The 18,995-nt window shown below is 45.4% G+C and overlaps 2 protein-coding genes across 5 annotated transcripts; both read left to right on the top strand.

Annotated features, from left to right (window-relative positions):
* Window positions 1–475: 475 nt before the first annotated feature.
* Window positions 476–9,726, top strand: ccs (copper chaperone for superoxide dismutase). The gene is made up of 8 exons (XM_085397802.1): window positions 476–634; window positions 823–895; window positions 2,959–3,096; window positions 3,864–4,038; window positions 5,266–5,326; window positions 5,692–5,769; window positions 5,846–5,949; window positions 8,511–9,726. Exons 1-8 carry the CDS (start codon window positions 506–508, stop codon window positions 8,668–8,670), a joined length of 918 nt encoding a protein of 305 aa, XP_085253928.1. The 5' UTR covers window positions 476–505; the 3' UTR covers window positions 8,671–9,726.
* Window positions 9,727–10,433: 707 nt separating this feature from the next.
* On the top strand, window positions 10,434–17,891 carry rbm14b (RNA binding motif protein 14b). Of its 4 annotated transcripts, none has more exons than XM_085397762.1 (5): window positions 10,436–10,665; window positions 13,203–13,313; window positions 14,765–15,117; window positions 15,368–16,415; window positions 16,641–17,891. In XM_085397762.1, the coding sequence occupies exons 3-5, from the start codon at window positions 14,769–14,771 to the stop codon at window positions 16,969–16,971; spliced, it is 1,728 nt and encodes a 575-aa protein (XP_085253888.1). In that variant the 5' UTR covers window positions 10,436–10,665; window positions 13,203–13,313; window positions 14,765–14,768; the 3' UTR covers window positions 16,972–17,891. The 4 variants fall into 4 exon arrangements, with proteins under 4 accessions (XP_085253915.1, XP_085253888.1, XP_085253905.1 ...); XM_085397779.1 differs by lacking the exon at window positions 10,436–10,665 and adding an exon at window positions 10,700–10,915; XM_085397770.1 differs by lacking the exon at window positions 10,436–10,665 and adding an exon at window positions 10,700–10,957.
* The last annotated feature ends 1,104 nt before the right edge of the window (window positions 17,892–18,995 follow it).

The following is an 18,995-nucleotide window of genomic DNA, read 5'->3' as shown; positions in this document are numbered from 1 at the left end:
TTTAAGAAGTTTCAGATTCCGATGCTGGTTTTATTATTACATTATTATACCAATTAACTGGTGTACAGTAAGTGGTTATATAATGATATAATTACAAGTACAGTTTTTAAATAGTTTCAGATAATTAATTGATAATAATTGGATTATGTGCATGTGATCAGTGTACATAGATTTGATTAGATTGATTATGTGCTCTACATTAATATACTACAACATTAAAATATGTCTATGTATATAATTTGGGTAAGACTCTGAAAAGTAGCTTTTACTGTTTATATTTAAGCAGCGTACTTTAACTAGATTTGAGTGAAACATTTTTTGTTACGCTAAATATTTATTTTATTTTCCGAGGATTTAATTAAAGAATAACATCACTTAGCGCTCTCTTAGTAAAGCCAAACACTTCTCCTCTGAAGTGTTCTTCGTATAAAACAGGAGGCTGCAGTACCAGCTCGTGGACACTTGACGGCGGCAACGGGCGGAACGTCACTCTGACCTCACAAACATGGCGGCGCCCATTAGCAAACATTGTATTTCCGTTTCTCGAAAAGTGGGAAGTTTTCTGTTTAATTCAGCGTTTATTGCCCAGGCGGCGCACTGCTCTAACAACATGGACTGTCAGAGGCCCACAAAGGTTTGTCAGCACATTTTACCCTCTGTAAACACGTTTTTTTGTTGTGTGGTGACGTTATTTTACGTTTTTGCGTTAAACATGAGTTTGCGAGCTGAAGCCGCTTTACCGCGGCGTCGCCGTCCTACGCAGTTTGCTGTGCACTTGTCAGGTGGCTCCAGCTGTTTTAATGTCCGCTCTGTCCTCCACAGCTGGAGTTTGCGGTGCAGATGACGTGTGAAAGCTGCGGGGAGAAAGTCAGAGCAGCTCTGGAGGGCAAACCAGGTGAGCAAGCACATGTAGAAAGAGCTGCTGACCCCCGCTGCATTGTTTACTTTCCTACAAACAGGGACTGCTGAAGTTTTCTGCATCCTACGCACTTAAAAGTGCAGTACAGACGCTGGTTAGCATGATTTTGCATTTCAATATTAAAGTAAACTCATTACACTAAGCAACAAGTGATGTTTCCAGAAAGATCCTGCATTTTTCTGCAGCGCCCACTGAACTCTAAGGGAGCATATAGTAGAGACGGTGTCATTTCAGCTGCTTCATCTTAACTGAATGCTTAGGCACTTCCATCAGTGCAGGCAAGTGTATAATGCAACACATATGAAGCATCCTGTTTCCTGTTAAGTGAGTCAAACCATATTGAGCACCTGGCAATCCACAACCTTATAAGAAAAAATTATTTCATTTGTGATTTGGAGATGATGGTATTTCATACTGAGTGACCAGAATGGACAGAATTAGTAATGAGTCCATCAGAGGGAAAGCTGAAGGTTTGGCAGTTTGGTGACAAAGGCTGGAAGACGAGGCTGAGATGGTTTGGACATGTGCAGATAGGGCTGTGCGATATGACCAAACTCTCATATCCCGATATAAGAATTCTATCGGCCGATAACGATATAAATCACAAAAATGTAACATTTTCTGTAAATTCTGTGAATCTGGGCAGCTCGACTTGCGGGAAGTGTTTCCAGCTCCGCGTCATGTAGCTGGAGTCGAGTGTTCTAACCAATGCATGAAACTCTACATTTTTAGACATAAGTTGTAAATGCCACAGTTTTCTTTGTGAGCATTCATTACGCAGCGTGCTGCGGGGGAAAGCCTGTTCTAATGTTTGAGTCTAAGGTTTATTTTTTAGCACCTGGCGGCTCTTTTTTACTTCTCATCCGTAAATAATCTGCTCTTTCACGTGATTCAGTTTATTCTGAAAAGTCTCAACAGGATCTTGAGCTTTATTGTGAAAGGTTTATGTGGAACATAAACAAGCGGACACGCGATGCTGTTACCTTGTTTTTCCTAAACACAACGCATAAAACCAGGTGCTTGTCCGTCTGTAGTGTGGTTATATTAAATATAAGAGAAAGAGGGAACTTTAAGAAATTAATATAGCCACTACAGTGTCCATCAAAACAATGAAAAAATATTGTTGTAAACAGTTTATTTTGCGACACCACGAAACAAACGATAGCGTAAAATGAAACATAGACGTTTTATATCATCATCCGATATATATCGTTGTATCGAACAGCCCTATGTGCAGAGGAGGGATAGTGGATATAATGGACAAAGGATGTTGAAGGAAAAGAGGAAGATCACAGAGGTGATCATGGATGCAGTGAAGATACACGCAGGTGTTGGTGTGATAGAGGTGGATGTTAATGCTGGGTGCGATGGAAGCAGATGGTCTGCTGTGGCGACTCCTTAAGGGAGCCGCTGAAACAACAACATAACTTTGAAGAGAGAAAAACAACAGCCACTAATCTCACCACAACTAATAAAACTCTTATCAGGAAATAACATTCATGGTTCTGTCTCCAGCAAGTGTTGGATGTTATTAGAAAACAATAAAGCTTTAACATTTTCACAATAACAAACCAGCTATAGACTACATATTATACAGATATAAACAAGAAAATGTAGACACAACCCAATAAAAAAATAAAACCTTGCTAGTACCAGGTTGGACCAATTTATTTCCAGAACTGCTTTAATTCTTTGTGACACAACAAGGTACTAGAAACATTCCTCAGAGATTTTGGTCCACATGACAGCATCACACATCCACGATTTGAATCTCCTCCTCCACCACATCACAAAGGTGCTCGATTAGACAGAGAGCTGGTGACTGTGGAGGTCGTTGAATAAGTGTACCTAATGAGGGTAGATTTTCATTGATATAGATCAGTGTAAAGCAGTAAATCTAAGAAAATGAAAATCAGATAAATCCTAGGCAAACTGTTTCTGTTTTTAGATTATTCGCATCGCTGAACGTTCTCCTCAGCTGTCTGCATTCGTGTTATTCTCCGTCTGTCTGTCTGATGATGGTTTTGGTATGTTTGCAGGCGTGAACTCGGTCAGTATTGATGTCGGTCAGGAGCAGGTGCTGGTGGAATCTGCTCTGACCAGTGCAGAACTGCAGGCCCTGATAGAGAGCACCGGACGGAGGGCCGTGCTGAAGGGCATCGGCGGATCAGAGCAAGGTGAGGAGGAACGGCAGCAGGAGCTGCACGTGCCTGCGCTGGAGGTATCAGAAGCTTTCCAGTACCACAGCTGAGTCGGATTTATAGTCCTGTTTAATCTTGGGAAGAGTGCAAGAGTCCATGTACCAAACTGTAGACCGTGCAGGCAAAATACAGCTGATTAAATGTAATATTTGAAAATTGTAGTTCCCACTTATTTTGATGAATTAAAAACCGAGTGAATGCAGATAATATTTAGCCAGGTATTTGGGCCATTCCTTGCAGATATTCAGCGCGGTACAGTGTGGTAACTTTGAGTTGATTTATCGGACTTCCTGCTAAACAAAGATGCCTCATAAAACAGCCAAAATGGAGTTTCATTAGTTGAACCTCTGTTTGTGGTAGCAAGTCTCAGTCAGATACATTCTGCTGATCCAATCACAGGTCAGTAACCGTGTGATTGCATGCACTGAGGGCAGTTTATGATTTAAACATGGACTAAATATCAGCTGATCTGCTTTAAAGTGTGAACACAAAGATCATCCTGACTACACCGGAGACCTCCGAGCCTTGTCTTCCATCCTTACTTAATCTGTGAAGCACAGCACTATAAGATAGGCACTCAGCCCCACAGCCTACCACAGTCTGCCTCTCCCTGTAGCTTTAAACTGGTTCATTTTATGTTGAGCTCACAGCTCCCTACAGATGAAATCTAATGTGAAGCAGTCTGATCACAGCCCTACCCCAACACAAGTAAGTGCTTCACCCTCTCTGTTTTTCCGTGGCAGATCTGGGTGCAGCGGTGGCCATGTTAGCCGGTGCCGGATCGATTCAGGGGGTGGTGCGTTTCCTGCAGCTGTCCGAGGAACGCTGCCTGATTGACGGGACCATTGACGGGTTGGAGCCCGGACCCCACGGTCTCCACGTTCACACGCTGGGAGACCTCACACTGGACTGCCTCAGGTTAGACCAGTGTTTCATACCAGTTTCATCAGCTCATCAGCATCGTGTAGAGTGTGAAGGAGATGGGGAGTCATCGGTGATTTACACTTTTCCTAAGCTCAAACCTGGAAAGAGTCATGGTTATGAGTCTCGGGCCTTTTCACACCCATAGTTCGTTTACTCTGGTCCGAATCGGTTGACGAGTTTGTAAACTTTTAGCTTTTCTCTGCGGTTTGGTTTCTTTTCCCGCAAAGAAAAATCTGTGTGGTCTGACCTGTGATGTGAAAGAACAAAAAACGGGGTTTGTGGTACCGAGGCAAGCGATGACCTTCAAAACTCCCACGCATACGTACGGGCTTATGTTACAGCTGTCAGTTTTAATTATCTCATCTGTGTCTCTGAGAGACATTGTATACTGTTGTACCCATGAGCCTCAGCTCTTATTGCCTCGGAGAAGACGGCAGCGAGAGATGAAATTATTGTGTAATGTAATTATGGTTTTAATTAAAAACAGGGCTTTAGCGGAGTTCATCTGAAATCCCGCTGATTTAGCGTGTTAATGGGACAGTGTGTCATTTTAAGCTTCCACTTGTCAGTTTAGGCTCAGTAATTCAATTAACCGAGCGCATATTGACGGGCGGCGTTAACTGTTGCTCACAGGCGTGTAGCTTTAGCATTTTTATTCTTTGTTGACGCCGTCCTGCAGAGATGTAAAACGTATCGGACATCAGGGGGAGTAAAATACGCTCGTGTGAAGTCTTTGTCATCAAACTCACAAATGAGAAAACTGAGGGACAGATCCATCCATCATCAAGTCCCTCACACCTCTACCTGTTTTCATTACTTTCTGCCTTATACACTCACCAGACATTTCATTAGGTACACCTAGACTCCCTTTTTCCTTCAGAGCCGATCAGACCAGGCGACGTTCTTCTGATCTTCTCTCGTCCAGTTATAGTGACTCAGGCCTGATTTAGGCTTCTGTAGAGGATCTTTATGGAGCCCACGATGTAACCTGCGTTACAAGTGGCGGACATGCTGGCATTTATGCTTGTGCTGGTGTGTTACATGTTAATTGCCATGTGTTCGTGTAATGTAAAGCTAAACGATGGAAACAAATAAAATGTTGCCATTGTTTTCCTCCTCGGCCCCCGTTCTTTGTTACTTTTACTATTTTAGTAACTGTTGCCGTCTTATCAACTTGAACCAGTCTGACCTCTGAAATCAACAGCTCTCCTTTTTCTGCAGTTGTGGAGAGCACTATAACCCCTTTGGGAGACAACACGGCGGTCCAGAGGACTCCGACAGGGTACGATAAATTACTTCTTTAGCTCGCTCTAAAATAACCTCTCCATAAAGTCATTCATTTTCATAAGTAGAGCGATCAGCAGTGCTAGGATCCTTGTGTCATAAATTCAGACTGTACCTCCTTCTGGCTTGTATTAAAATGTCAGCGGAGGCCAAATGCGAGATGCGATAACCCGCTCAGATTGCCAAACACGTCCCAGAGGAGCCGTTTTGGGCTCTTCTGCTCCAGGTGCTAAATTTTAAATGAAGTGTGTGAAAGAGTTGTAACTCTGCCTTGCTGTTAACTCCTTATTTTTTAATAGTTTTATACTTCACTGAACCACTTGACGTACAGTTAAGTTTTCACAGGTACTGTTTTGTACACAGCATGTCGGCGATCTGGGAAATGTCATCGCTGGACCAGACGGGAGAGCCTCATTTAGACTGGAGGACGGTCAGCTTAAGGTAACACAGAGTTATATTTGGCACTCGTACTTAGCCACAGGAGCTGAACAGCGTGCCTTGGTCTGTTTGCCTCCAGGTGTGGGATGTGATTGGTCGATCACTGGTTGTGGACGCAGGTGAGGACGACCTGGGTCAAGGAGGTCACCCTCTCTCCAAACAGACTGGGAACTCTGGAGAAAGGTGGGTGTGAAGGTGGTTTGTGTTAAACATGCGTAGCTTCAGGCTGGTTTCCAGTTCATTCATGGATTCACTTTGCTTTACATCACAAAACAGCAGTTATCGGCCGTTTTCATCACCCACCATTGAAGCCAATTGTCTTCGACAACAAGTAAATTATTTACTTTGTAAAATGTGAAGAAAATAAATATTTCGTGCTCACTATACTGTTGGAACATCAGCAATACATTAGCATTATTGCTGAAAAACAAAGTAACCAGTTAGCATTAAAAAGATTTGTGCTAATTTTGCTCACATTTTACGACAGTTTGAGCAAAAAATCTCCAGAATCATCCATCCAACCTGTTTCCACCACCTATGTGTTCTGGTCACGGGGAAACTATCTAAGCAGAGATGGCTCCGAGACCTCCATCTCCCCAGCAACTCCCTCCAGCTCTACTAGGAGGACCCTGAGGCATCGCCAAGCCAAATGAGAGATATAATCTCTCAGTTTGATCTGGGCTTTCTCCCACATTGCCTAAAACTCCTCACCTAGGAAGCATCCAGGAGGCATCCTAGTCAAACCAAACCACCTCAGCTGTCTCCTTTCAATGTGGGCTCGCAGCCTCTCTACCCGTCTCTAAAGGAGATCCTTGACATCCTTTGGAAGAATCTCATATCCGTTGATTAATCACAACTCATAGCCTCAGGTGAGGGTAGGAATGTAGATCCGGCGATAAGTAAATAAAGTAGCTTCGCTTTCACGCTTGGCTCCCTCTTCCTCACAGCAGACCAGTAGAGCATCCATGTTCCTACAGATGTGACTTGGAACTTCTCCACTGCTGACAGTAACTCATCCCAACTCAGAGCGGGCCCTCCTAACTCCACTGGCTGAGAACCACAGCCTCAGACTGGGAGCTGCGCGTTTTCATCCCAGCATCTTCACATAGTTTTCCATCCTCTGCCTGCCAGAGCTGAAACACAAATTAGTGAATGAAGTCATGATACAAATCTTTTTTTTTTTAGCAAATATTCGTTCTAACAAAAACAGATTTTTGACAAGCTCTGGATCAAAGCTAAGCTAATGAGGAAGTGTTGGTTCAAAGCAGGAGTACGTTGGTAGTCCGTGGAGAGCTCCAGGCTATCCGTCTACCTCCAGAGAGCGTCTGTTGTCAGATGGGTGCAGTATCAAAAATATGTGGTGCAGCCAGTCTGTTGCTGTTTCATCTGAACAATGAAAAGCGTTCACTACAGCCACTCCCTGTGCTGCTCAAGCTGTACTTTTGTATCTTTGATGGGTTTTTCCACACTTGTCCCACTCCTGGTGAGCTCCACTGTCACCTCATTCCCTGTTCAGGCCCACTTGTCAACAAATCAACATTCAGACTCCACCCACCCCCACAAACCACTCCTCTATGACTGCAACACCTCTCTACATACCTGTGAGAGAGAGAGAGAGAAACCCCACAAAGCAGCTGGACTACACCACCTGTCTCCATCCACGCCGAAGCACCACATCCTCCTGTCTCCAGAGTCACCTTCAGCACCTCAGTGGAGACGCGTCATGAGCCAGCCTGCTTCAAAGCCCCGACCATTACTGCTGTGCTGAGTCCATCCTCACCTCCATGATTACCATCTGGTGCTCAAGGACAGAGTCTGACGGCAGCGTGGCATCTGTTCCACCAAGAGGGCGATTCGCTGCAAACAGCCTTCTCTGCAAGACCCTGCATGCCTCCAGGACCCGAGGCAGGCAACAAACATGGTTCCTGTCCCTCCTGCATTGGTCATAGAGTTTTTGAGTCGTACAATGTGCCTAAAATAATATTTGCATATCCAAATGACGTGTGTATATAAGAGCTGTTATTTCTGTTATTAGTAACGAGAGGAGGAGAAACAGATTTGTCAGACTGCTGTAAATTTCCTGGCCACCTGTAGACTATCTGCTAGTTTTATTAAAGCCCTCTAATGTTAAACGCTCTACTCTGCTGCAGCACTCGAAGCTTTATACAACGTGCCCCCATCGCTCATTCACACCCATACAAGCACTTTTTTTTCGCCTGAGTGCTTTCTATCTAACATTCACACTTCAGTGAATGCATCGGAGAGCAACTTAGGGGGTCAGTATCTTCAGTATTTTGCCCAAGGATACTTTGGCATGTAAAGAGGAGCAGCCTGGGCTCAAATCACCTGCCTTCTAATTAGTCGATGGCTGCTGTAGCTTCTGAACTACTCTTAATAGCTGGGTAACTCCTCTGTAACTCCTGTAGACTGCCAGTGTTACAGAGGTCATCTGCACCTTTGTTCAAGACCAGGAAATGTTTGTTTTCACTGACTGACTAGTGTTTGATTGCTGGCATCGCCCAGTTCTGTGCCAGTAATCCTTTCACCTGGATATCAGTCATGACCACAGCACTCAGTGTTTTTGTGATTAATTAACTAAAATCTCAAAACTTAAGTAATGAAAAATGCAATGTGACGTAACGCTGGTATCAAAATTATTATTTCAGGCACTTTAAATTGGTCAAGTGTAGGTATTTTAAATTTCTTTGTTCTTTTTTGTTTTGTTGTTTTTTTCCCCTGTGCAGGCTGGCCTGTGGGATCATCGCCCGATCGGCGGGACTTTTCCAAAATCCCAAACAGATTTGTGCCTGCGACGGCGTCACGCTGTGGGAGGAGAGGGACCGGCCAATAGCTGGGAAAGGTCGGAGCAAGAACAACCTGGAGACACCGGCGGCACACCTGTGAACCTCTCAAACCTCTGGACACTGATGAGAGTTTGAACAAGGGGGACAAAAAGCGTCTCGAAGAGAAAGGCAGATTGTGTTTCTCGGCGGAGCGCGAGTGCTGACGCGAGGAAGACAGAGTCCTGAAGATTACTGCACTGATGACCAAACAGCAATGAATGGACTTAATTTCGTGAAAATGCTCTTTGTGATCAAATCAAACGCTCTCTGCAGTTGCTGTTTAATGTTTTTCTGAGCATTTTAAACATGTCAACTCATCAGCAGGATGTCTGTAAATGTTTTCTCAGCTACAGATTTAATTTCTCTGTGTTGCCGTCCACTTGCAGGAACATGTGAGTAATTATATAAGCCTCTCTAAAAAACTTGTCATCTCCACATATTTGAGTTTTATTAAGTAGAAAAATTAAAGAGGATGTGATGCGGACGATTATTATGATTGCTCATAGGTGGGTCACGAGTAATGATATTTGTTTTAAGTAGAATATACAAAAAGTTGTTGGAAAACCAAATCAAATCCTGAAATTCCAGGATCGCTGAGATGTGTGTGTTTGATTTTAAAAATATTTAGAAAAAATCTGTGATGAAGGGGGAGACCGTCCCTCTCTCTGTGATCAACTCTGCAGGAGAGTTTAAAACGAGCCCAGGAGGGAGAGTGAAATTCCTTCCAGAGTGAAAGGGGGCGAGGGGGGGGGGGGGTTAAAAAGTGACAGAGGGAGTCCTTGAAGGATTGTGTGCTCAGCTGTTTTTCTTTCCAACATGGAGAGTGAGGTTAGTGTTCCTTTATCACTGCTGCAGAGGGCGTTTGAGCCACACAGAGAGGGCAGCTGACAATCTCAGACACCCCCTCACTGTTATCTTTTAGGAAAGTCGGACGGGTGAATCATGAAGTTGTCCAAACTGCTGCCCCTGCATATACCTCAGCCACATGTTGGTGCGCTGTCTGTGTCTGTGGCACATTTTGGATTGATTTTTTTTTCCTCCAAATCGAGCATCTGTCTTGTTCTGCTGATGCTCGAATAAGTTTATCGAATTTCCCAGTAAATGTTCTGTCATTGTCCCTTTCTGTTTGAAGTGGCTGGGCTTTGAATGAAGACTCATTGTTATAGCTGGACACCCAAAAACAGCTGTATTTTTTTAATCTAATATCAAAGCAGGAATCACAAATCCAAATGTTTGATTTACAGCTAAATAAATCAACACAACTACGGATCAGTTAATAAGTGTGTCTTTTTAATTGGGACCACTAGTGCTGTGTGATACTGTAAATACAGGGCCAGGATTACTGATACCAATACTTTTAACCTATAAAGGCAGCTTATGTATTAGAGAGCAGTGTGTCATGCTTTATGAGATGAATCATCATCAGTCTGCAAAATCTGCACACGTCAGTGACCTAAAAACATAGATTTTCACAATACACAAAAGTCTATTACCACACGCTTCGAATGTGGGTTTTGGCGACCTGAAACATAGATGTTTCTGAAGCAACTTGTTTAAATTTGCTATGGGCTATAAATAAAATAATAAAATAGGGTTTTGGACACTTTCCTCTAACACACACCACCACCTATCTAATAATAAATAAATAAATACATAACACAATTCTGTGGGCTACATACTCAACAAATAATACGTAAAAATATCGATCTCATCGTGCCAATATCGATCCATTACCAATACCGGCGTTGATATCGATACTATCGATATTAGGATCGCACATAAACAATAATCCTGCACTTGGATGTAAACGTGCCATCATTAATTGAGCCCCCCTCGCTTGTTGTTTGGGGGCTTTGTTCATCTGTAAAACACAAAGGCTCATGCGAGTCTCTGTGTGTGCTTGAGTCATTTTGGTGGCTCTTCTTTTGTGAGGATTCAGCATCCTCCCGGTGCAGCAGCAGCAGCAGCAGCCCTCCCCCTCTGCAGCCTCTCCAGCAGTATGCCCGACGTTCAAACGGAAGCAGGCGCTACCATTTTGAAACACAGCACCGCTTAGGTAAGATGGTAGATCCTTTTATTTAATCGCCTTTTCTGCACCCTTATTCTCATGTGGGAGCTCGTTAAAGCCCGCCGTCTAAAAGCTGTGAGGGAGCTGCTGGTTTCGGCGCTGTTGTAGGGACGGAGAGCTTTAGATCGCCTCGCCGTTTCACTGTGTTCATTCCTGTGCGGGAGGAAGAAGGGGAGGGAGAAAAAATGTGTTGTTACATTGTATCGATCTGCCACCGAGAGTCATACCGTTGTATCAGGTATTAGTATTGATCATCGACGCCTCGCAATAGGAAGTGAAAGTAAGTGTGTTTAATGCGTGTCCGTGGCTGTTTGGCTGTCGGGACTTTGTTTGGCTTTGCTTTGAATCGCCGAGCGGAACCAAACAAGCATCTCGCTCTCTCTCCCTCTCTCTCTCGTGTCTCCATTCACAAAAACACTGACAGCCTGTCCGACCAACTCGTCTCGTGTCTTTTGGGTATTTGTGAGCTGGTAAATAAAGCGAGCTGTGGAAAATATGTCGACTCAGCGCCGTGCTGCGTCATCACAAAGCAGCTTTCCCCCACCACCACCTCTGGTTTATGCTTCACTTGAACCCAGTGTTAGTGCAGCAGCCATACTGTATGTGAGCGGGGTTCACCCAGTATGGAGAGCGGGTATCTGTGGTGGTGCTGGTGGTGGTGCTGATGGTGGTGCTGATGGTGTATTCGGTAAACTCAAACCAAAAAAACTAGAAACCCAGTTGTGTGGGGAGGTGGGTTGTCCTGTAAAACATGTACAGGCTGAAGTGAAGGAGATCCCTACTATGCTCGCTTCTTGCTCCATATTTTTATTCTTGGGCCCTGTTCACGTTATTTACAACTGAAGAAATTCCTGGTGCAGCCAAACTGTCTTCTGATTGGCTGCCCCTCGCAAACAGAAGCTTCCTGTTAAATGCAGAAACAATTCAAAATCCTGCTCCTCACATACAAGGTCTTGGATATTCAGTCCCCATCTTATCTTAATAACCTTGTAGTACCATATAACCTTATTAGGGCAATTCGCTCTCGCACTGCAGGCCTACTTGTTGTTCCTAGAGTATTTAAAAGTAGAATGGGAGGCAGAGCCTTCAGTTTTCAGGCCCCTCTTCTGTGGAACCAGCTTCCAGTTTGGATTCAGGAGACAGACACTATCTCTACTTTTCAGATTAGGCTTAAAACTTTCCTTTTTGATAAAGCATATAGTTAGGGCTGGACCAGGTGACCCTGACACCTCCCTTATTTATGCTGCAATAGGTGTAGGCTGTTGGGGGACTCCCATGATGCACTGAGTTGTTCTTCTTCAGTCACCTTTTTGAATCACTGTGTGTTTATACACCTCACTGGAACGATGTCAAGCTCTCTTCCACAGCATGTCTTTGTCACAGATGGCTGCCCCTCCCCGAGCCTGGTTCTGCTGGAGGTTTCTTCCTGTTAAAAGGGAGTTTTTCCTTCCCACTGTTGCCAAGTGCTTGCTCAAAATGATTGTTAAGCTTTTCTCTGGATAGTTATGGGGTCTTAAAATTACAATACAAAGCACCTTGAGGCGGCTGCTGCAGTGATTTGTCGCTATATAAACAAAACTAAATTTAAACCAAAGATGAGCGGAGCTTCTGTGCTCATATACAGAGGTGTGTCATCTTCGGGTCAGATTTAGTAATGTGTTACAGCACAAAGTGGTTTCTGGCATAGAAGGAAGTACTGTGTGTATTTAGAAAAGAGCCCAGTGACAAGATTGTGTGTAAGTGGACATGGAGGACGAGGTGGAGGAACTCTGAGACTTCTCAGACTGACCATGTTGGATATGTATGCTCGGAGTTCCTTTCTGAAGGTGCAAAATATAGGGAGGAAAATATATAAATCAAGTGTGCAAACTGGTTTACTGTTTGTGACACACAGTTTACTGCTAATTTAAGATTTAACGGAGGACAAAGCTTGCCCTATTTTTTGTGTTTAACATTGAAATGAACTGATTGCGCTTGTGCTTGGAAAACGGAACAACTTTTGTAAACCACACGCAAAACTTACCACACTTACAAGTACTATTTGGGGATTGCGCTAACATGCTTTTTCCACCCCGTTCAGTAATTGTGTCTTTAAACTGACTCTGAAACTGTGGACACAATCTCGCTGTCTGATGTCTAATGATTGAGAAGTCATTATCCAAAGAGCGTACGCGGGGTAATCCTCCTTTCTGACTCTCAGAATCACCAAATTTTGCATTACTGTTTGCTAAAGATCTGTTTTTCACTGTGTCAGTCTCATTTTTCTTTAACATAATTTTGTATTATTTTATCATATTCCATATAAAACTTTGTAAATATTCAATATGAGCCCCTGTCCTGTTTATTGTAGATTATACTACTTTTATTATTATTCTTAATGCTGCCGAAAACACGAAGCATTAATATGGGTAAAATACATCTTAAATGTAGCCAAAATCAAAGGTTTATTTACTCAGATAATTAATCATTAAGTAAAATATCCATCTATCTAGTCATCTTACAAAATTCACTTATTTTCTTTGCAGCATGACCTAAAACAAGAGACGCTGGGTCCACTGGAAGCGATTTGTTCCTCTCGTGTCACTTACAAACTGACGGCTCATCACTTGCAAACGTTCCAGGATCCGGTTGCCTAGGTAACCCACTAATATGCATACTGACAGGTCATATGGTAATCAACACTATCCTGTGCTCACACTGACAGTTGCCTGGAAGTTGAGAAAAGATGCTGAAGTCACCAGCTGTCCTCTTTCACTTTATGTGCTCCATGATCACCACATTGCTTCTGGTGTGGATGCATCTTAGGGCCGGGATTATGCTTTCCCCGTCAGTCCGCTAGGGTCCATTCAGGTCCGCTCCACATAAACGTCATCATCAAATGGTGAGCGAGTCCACAGTGGAGTATAGTCGAGGTCTTAGTCATCAGCAGGGTGTTTACCGAGGTCACAAAGCGAGGAAGCAGAAGACCATTTTCCAATAGAGGCCTACGCAACCAGAAACCACAGACGTCGCCCCCTGCTGGCTATTAATATGAATGCATGTTTGAGGCACTTTGACTTAGCTACTTATCAGAAAGTTGAACGCTACATCCATATTTGTGCCTGAGATGACCATATTAGGCATATTTCCTCTAGTGAGATCACACAGAACCAGGAATCGACAACACTGTATCAAACTGAGCTTTTAAGCCTGATTTATCTCACAGGGATTATTTCTACATATGTGGACCTCATTACAAGAAACTTTCACCACAATTAATATGAACATTCGGTGTTATAACGGTGTATGTGTGACAGAAAAATGAGGAAAACTGTGATAGGTTCTCTTTAAAGCACCCGGATTCATGAAAGTCACTATAAATGCGTGGTGAGTTTAGGAGCAGCACTGCTCCTTGAAGTTGTTGGTGCAAAATGCTCCTTTCGCCTGTGTCTCCTCTGTATGAGGGTGACTCATAGCTGCATGGGTAGTCACAGCCTGCTTCTCGCGAGTGAGAGCGACGTATCCTTAAGCGAACTCTGTGATCTCTGTGGCATTTATTGTAAATGTTTAGCGGTTATTCGCTAGCACGATCTCCACTGCTCTGTTTTTACATAATATGACTTTATCTGACCTCAGCGGGCAACTCTGAGGCAAATCTGTGGTCAGTGTGGTATTCAATTTGAGGAATTTGAATGTTAATCTGCCTCCTCATTCATGCATAAAGGTTCTTTATCAAGAGTGTGTGTATATATGGGTGCGTTTAACGTTTTCTCCAAATAGCAAGTTTCTGGGTTTTTCTCTTTTACTCTTTAAGCTAAAAATTGATCGCTTCTTTCATCTGTGATTTTTTTTTTTAGTCGTCTAAAAATAAATAAAAGCTTTAGGCTTGAGATAATGACATTTCCAAGCTTTTGATGCTCATACACTGTGTCTGCTTTTCACCCCTGTAGTCTTCTCCTTGTCAGACTAACGCTGAGCCAAAGGTGTGTCTTCATGCTCACTCAGTAACTGTCACGTCTGGGGCAGCTGATAGTCATACCGTGCTGCTAATCCTTTCACTTATCTCTAAACAAACAGTCAAAGCGATGCTCCCTCTGTTTCTCCACAGCGCCATGGACAAGAGCCACACAGTGAAGCTCTTCGTGGGTAACCTGGCATTGGACACCACGCAGGAAGAGCTGTCGGCCATCTTCGAACCCTACGGTCAGGTGGTCAGCTGCAGCGTGCTGCGGCAGTTCGCCTTTGTGCATCTGCAGGGGGAGGGTGCTGCGGAGCGGGCCATCCGGGAGCTCAATGGACGGGAGTTTCGTGGTCGGAATTTGGTGGTGGAGGAATCGAGGGGGAGGCCGCTGCACTCCACCAAGGTGTTTGTGGGTAATCTGAGCGGCATGTGCACCACAGAAGACCTCCAGCAGCTGTTCCAGACGTTCGGGAAAGTCCTCGAATGTGACAAAGTCAAAGGTAAGCCAGGTCTCTACTCACAGTTGAAGTGAAGTTAAAGTTTAGATTCTGTTTTATGGTTTAATTACAGCTGCTGAATTGCTGGGAGCGCCTGAAAAAGACTGCAGAGTGCAAAGTTCAAAGTTAAAGCTAATGCCCCGATTGTAAAGTTGTGCACTTTCCTTTGGCACAGTTCATTTTCCTAGTAAGCAAATGTGATCCTTATTATTATCAGTGCACTGAATCACATCCAGCCATTGCTTTTCCACAGGCTATGCTTTTGTTCACATGGAAAACAAGGAAGATGCGCTACAGGCCATCGAAGCCCTGCACGGCACCTCCTTCAAGGGCCGGCCCCTGTCCGTAGAGCTCTCCAAGGTCCAGCCCAGCAAGCAGGCGCCGACGGGGAAGATCCCGTGTGTGAACTGTGGGAAGCAGGGCCACTATGCTGGAGAATGCCCTGTGGGGAAACCTTCTCTGGAGCAGTACCAGAGTCAGGCAGCGGTCTTGGCTGCTGCCGCCGCTGCGGCCGCCGGCCTACCGCTGCAGGTCCAGCAAAGCGTGCACAATTCAGTCTACAACACCTCCACCTTTGATCCCACTTATGCTGCTCTCACAGGGATTACCACCGGGACACGCACAGATGGGAACCCGGTAAATCCAGCTGTTTATGGTGCCCTTGCCAGCCAGGTGTACGGTGCCAACGTTGCCAATCAGCTTTACGGAACGGTGGCCAATCAGGCCGCTCTCACGTCAGGGGCCACGCAGGTATACAGCTCCATGACACCTAATATTTACGGTCAGGTGGCTGCGTCCCCAGCAGCCGCCGCTGCTGCTGCCGCCGCTGCCGCTGCCTACACAACTCCGGTTTACACCCCGACAATGGCCAACCACCCCGTCTATCTGGCCGCGGCTCCTGGGATAGAAATGCCAACAGCGGCAGCCGCCATTAATCCTGCCTACTCTGTAGCGCCTGCGATTTACAGCGCCGCCGCACCAGCCTACGCTCAGTTAAGCGCCATGGGAGCAGCGGACCCGACTACGGCTATCTTTGAGGCTGCCAGGCAGGCGCATTACTTCGCCCAGGGCCAGCAGGTTGTGGCTGAGCAGCAGACGGCAGCTGCCGCCACAGCAGCAGCTGTGGCAAAGTCCGGAGAGAGGGATCGCAGTCCACTGCGAAGGTCGGCACCTCTGCTTCCGGACCCTGTGATGAAGCCATTTATGTACCAGAGGGCCAAGCCACGCCGACCCCTGCTCCCCACGCCAGCTGGTCGAGCAGCTGAAGAGGCAGTGGAAGCCGCAGAAGACCCCATGGCCAGGTAGGATATAATCTTTGATTCTGTTTCCTGCTAAGCAGCAGATGTGAAATAATGACAGAGATCGTTAACTTTCATGTTTTCTAAAAAATCAAGGTGCCCCCTCACCTTTACAAATCTGATGTTGTTCTTGTGGTTTTAGCTCGTGGTTCACTGTTCACTGCAAACTATTTTCTCTTCAACTAAATTTGTCCTTAACCTAACCATCTCTGTCCTCCCCCGTCTTAGGTACTACGCGGAGTACTACCAGCAGCTCCAGCAGTACCCACAGTTCCAGTATGCCTACGCATCACCGAGCGCAGTGACTGCCATCCCTGGCATGCCGGGAATGCAGGCCATGCAAGCGGTCCAAGCAGTTCAGGCTGTCCCCGCGATGCAAGCCCAGCCCGTCACCACGCTGGACGCACTCAGGCCAGTGGTCCCCGCCGCTGCGGCAGTGGCAGCCGCCATGGCTGCGCCCAGGGTGTATGAGCCGCCGTTGCCGCCGCCCACGCGCAAGGAGGCCATCCTCCGCCGCCCCGAACTCTCCCTTCACACGCCTGAGCCCCCCTTCCGATAGTCGCACACAACTCTCTGCCCGCCCCTCCCTCTTTGCCCTGAACCCCTCCCACCCTTCACCCTCCCTCACCCGCCCCAATCTCCTCTTCCAACCCCAAACTTGACCACCTTACAGCAGCTGTATGTACGTGTGTGTGTGTGTGTGTGGGTGTGTGTGTGTGTGTCTGGGGGCTCTAAGTGTGTGGTATTAAACTGGGGACTCCTTGGTTTATTAACCTGCTTTAGGAGAAACTTGATACGCCAGCCTTGGTTCAGTTTGCACGCACACACAGTGCAGCCACCGAAAGGGAGGCTTTCATCTGTCGCGCGGGCATTCTTTGTGCTTCTCAGTTTTACTTTTTTATCGTGCCAGTCTCACACGTGTGCCAGTATTAGGCCGACCCGCTCGGCCGTTTCATATATGCCTTTATTTCCGCAAACCCAGTTATGATTTTCTAAGGCCGAGACCTTCGATTGACGACATCAGCCATCCTCCTTAGGCCTAGATGATCAGTTAGGGCAGCTAATTTGAAACCTTTTTTGCCTTATGTTGAAGAGTTTCAATTTGCAACGTAACCAGATGGAAAGTCAGGGCGACGCTCTCGCGCGTGACGGCTGCGCTGCGCTGCGTCGCGTCCGGCCGAACCAAGGTTGAGTCTTCTTTGTTTTTTGGTTTGTTTGGGGTTTTTTTTCGAGGGACGTTTTGTCTTGAATGTGACGTGGGCTGTGACGCGTGTGAGCGAGTGAGAGGTGAGGGCTTGCTGACCTTGCAGCGCACAAACGCAGCAGCAAAAAAAGAAAATAAAACTTTGCCGAAAAGGAAAGGAGAGAAAAAAAAGAGTAAAGCACACATAAACGTACTGTAATGTATGTTTGGATCTCCCCTTTGACTCCCTTTTTTTTTTTCTGAACCCCCCCTCCTCCCCTCCCGCTCCACCCTTACTCTAACTGCAGCAATGAAAGACACTGCTTCACCTCTCCCTCTCTCGCTCTTTGTAATTACAGCTGCCTACCTCTTACAGCAAATTTCAATGTCTATTCTTTTCTATTGTGTTCTCTTATATTGTCGGCAGTTCCCGCTCCTTGTAAAGGGACAGGGTCAGCAGTTTAGAGGGGGAGGAGCCAGATATTACCGACAGTGACTTTTTTTTGTAGATGTTCCGTATGGAGTCCATCATTTTCAGAGGCCTTTTTTAAAAATAGTGTAAATGTGTTTTTTGTTGTTTACCTGTGACGTAAGTCAGCCTGGGATGTGATGAACTGTAAACGGTGGTGAAAGGAGGGAGAAAAAAATCAATGTGTTACTACTGAGGGAGCAGTTTACAAAAGGATCTTTTAATCGCATCCTGTTGGAAACCACGATGGTATGTGACAAGCTCAATCATGTGCCTATAAAGCCTCGAGTGAAGTGCATTAAGTGGAGGGACCTCCCATTTTTAAGTGCTTTTGACATTATTTTTTAATCATTTCAAGGAGGGCGGGGGGAGCCCGACCTCCAGGGCTTTAGTATCCAGAAGGCTTGGAGAGCGAGCGAAGCTTTCTCTGGGATTTGTTTCACAGCTCTTAAAAGAAAAAGCCACAAACCGAGCCTTCACGGGTTCGTTACTTTACTAACTGCTGGTTAAAGCAGAAACGACAGTGATAGCACCAATGAAGTGAGAGGTGGGGCAGCGTCGTCCACGTGCTTCTTTGACCCTCCGAATACCAGACCAGCTTTAGATTGCGATTGCAAAAAAGGGAAAAGAGCGAAAGTGTCTGTTTTAATATATCTGTTAGAGCTTGTAGAACTGGACTTTGACGAGTGGCAAATCCCACCCGCGTAGCTCTGCGTTTCATTAAAACAGCCACTTTCAAAGTATTTTGCAACTGCTATGTGACGGCGGTCTGCTGCACACGCCCCTTTACTGCCCTCCTGTTCCCCCCTCCTCCTCCCCTCCTCTCTCTCCCCCTGTGTTTTTTTTCTTTCTTTCTTTCTTTTTGTTTTTTAGCGGTTGAGCGACTTCTTTGCATCTCACGGTGTAATCTCTCTCTGTGTCGTATATACAG

The sequence above is a fragment of the Rhamphochromis longiceps genome, linkage group LG3 (assembly GCF_057381845.1).
Source record: "Rhamphochromis longiceps isolate RC_006_pf linkage group LG3, R_longiceps_female_GT1.1, whole genome shotgun sequence".
Lineage (NCBI taxonomy): Eukaryota > Metazoa > Chordata > Actinopteri > Cichliformes > Cichlidae > Rhamphochromis > Rhamphochromis longiceps.
This window is presented reverse-complemented; position numbering and strand designations above follow the sequence as displayed.

What these genes read in the sequence shown, in the direction of transcription:
- rbm14b (XM_085397789.1), top strand. Translation starts at nt 14,769, where the DNA reads ATGGACAAGAGCCACACAGTGAAGCTCTTCGTGGGTAACCTGGCATTG. An exon ending in CGAATGTGACAAAGTCAAAG is followed by an intron (nt 15,118 to 15,367) that starts GTAAGCCAGGTC and finishes GCTTTTCCACAG; the next exon opens with GCTATGCTTTTGTTCACATG. An exon ending in GCAGAAGACCCCATGGCCAG is followed by an intron (nt 16,416 to 16,640) that starts GTAGGATATAAT and finishes CCCCCGTCTTAG; the next exon opens with GTACTACGCGGAGTACTACC.
- ccs (XM_085397802.1), top strand. Translation starts at nt 506, where the DNA reads ATGGCGGCGCCCATTAGCAAACATTGTATTTCCGTTTCTCGAAAAGTG. An exon ending in GTCCAGAGGACTCCGACAGG is followed by an intron (nt 5,327 to 5,691) that starts GTACGATAAATT and finishes TTTTGTACACAG; the next exon opens with CATGTCGGCGATCTGGGAAA. An exon ending in TGGAGGACGGTCAGCTTAAG is followed by an intron (nt 5,770 to 5,845) that starts GTAACACAGAGT and finishes GTTTGCCTCCAG; the next exon opens with GTGTGGGATGTGATTGGTCG.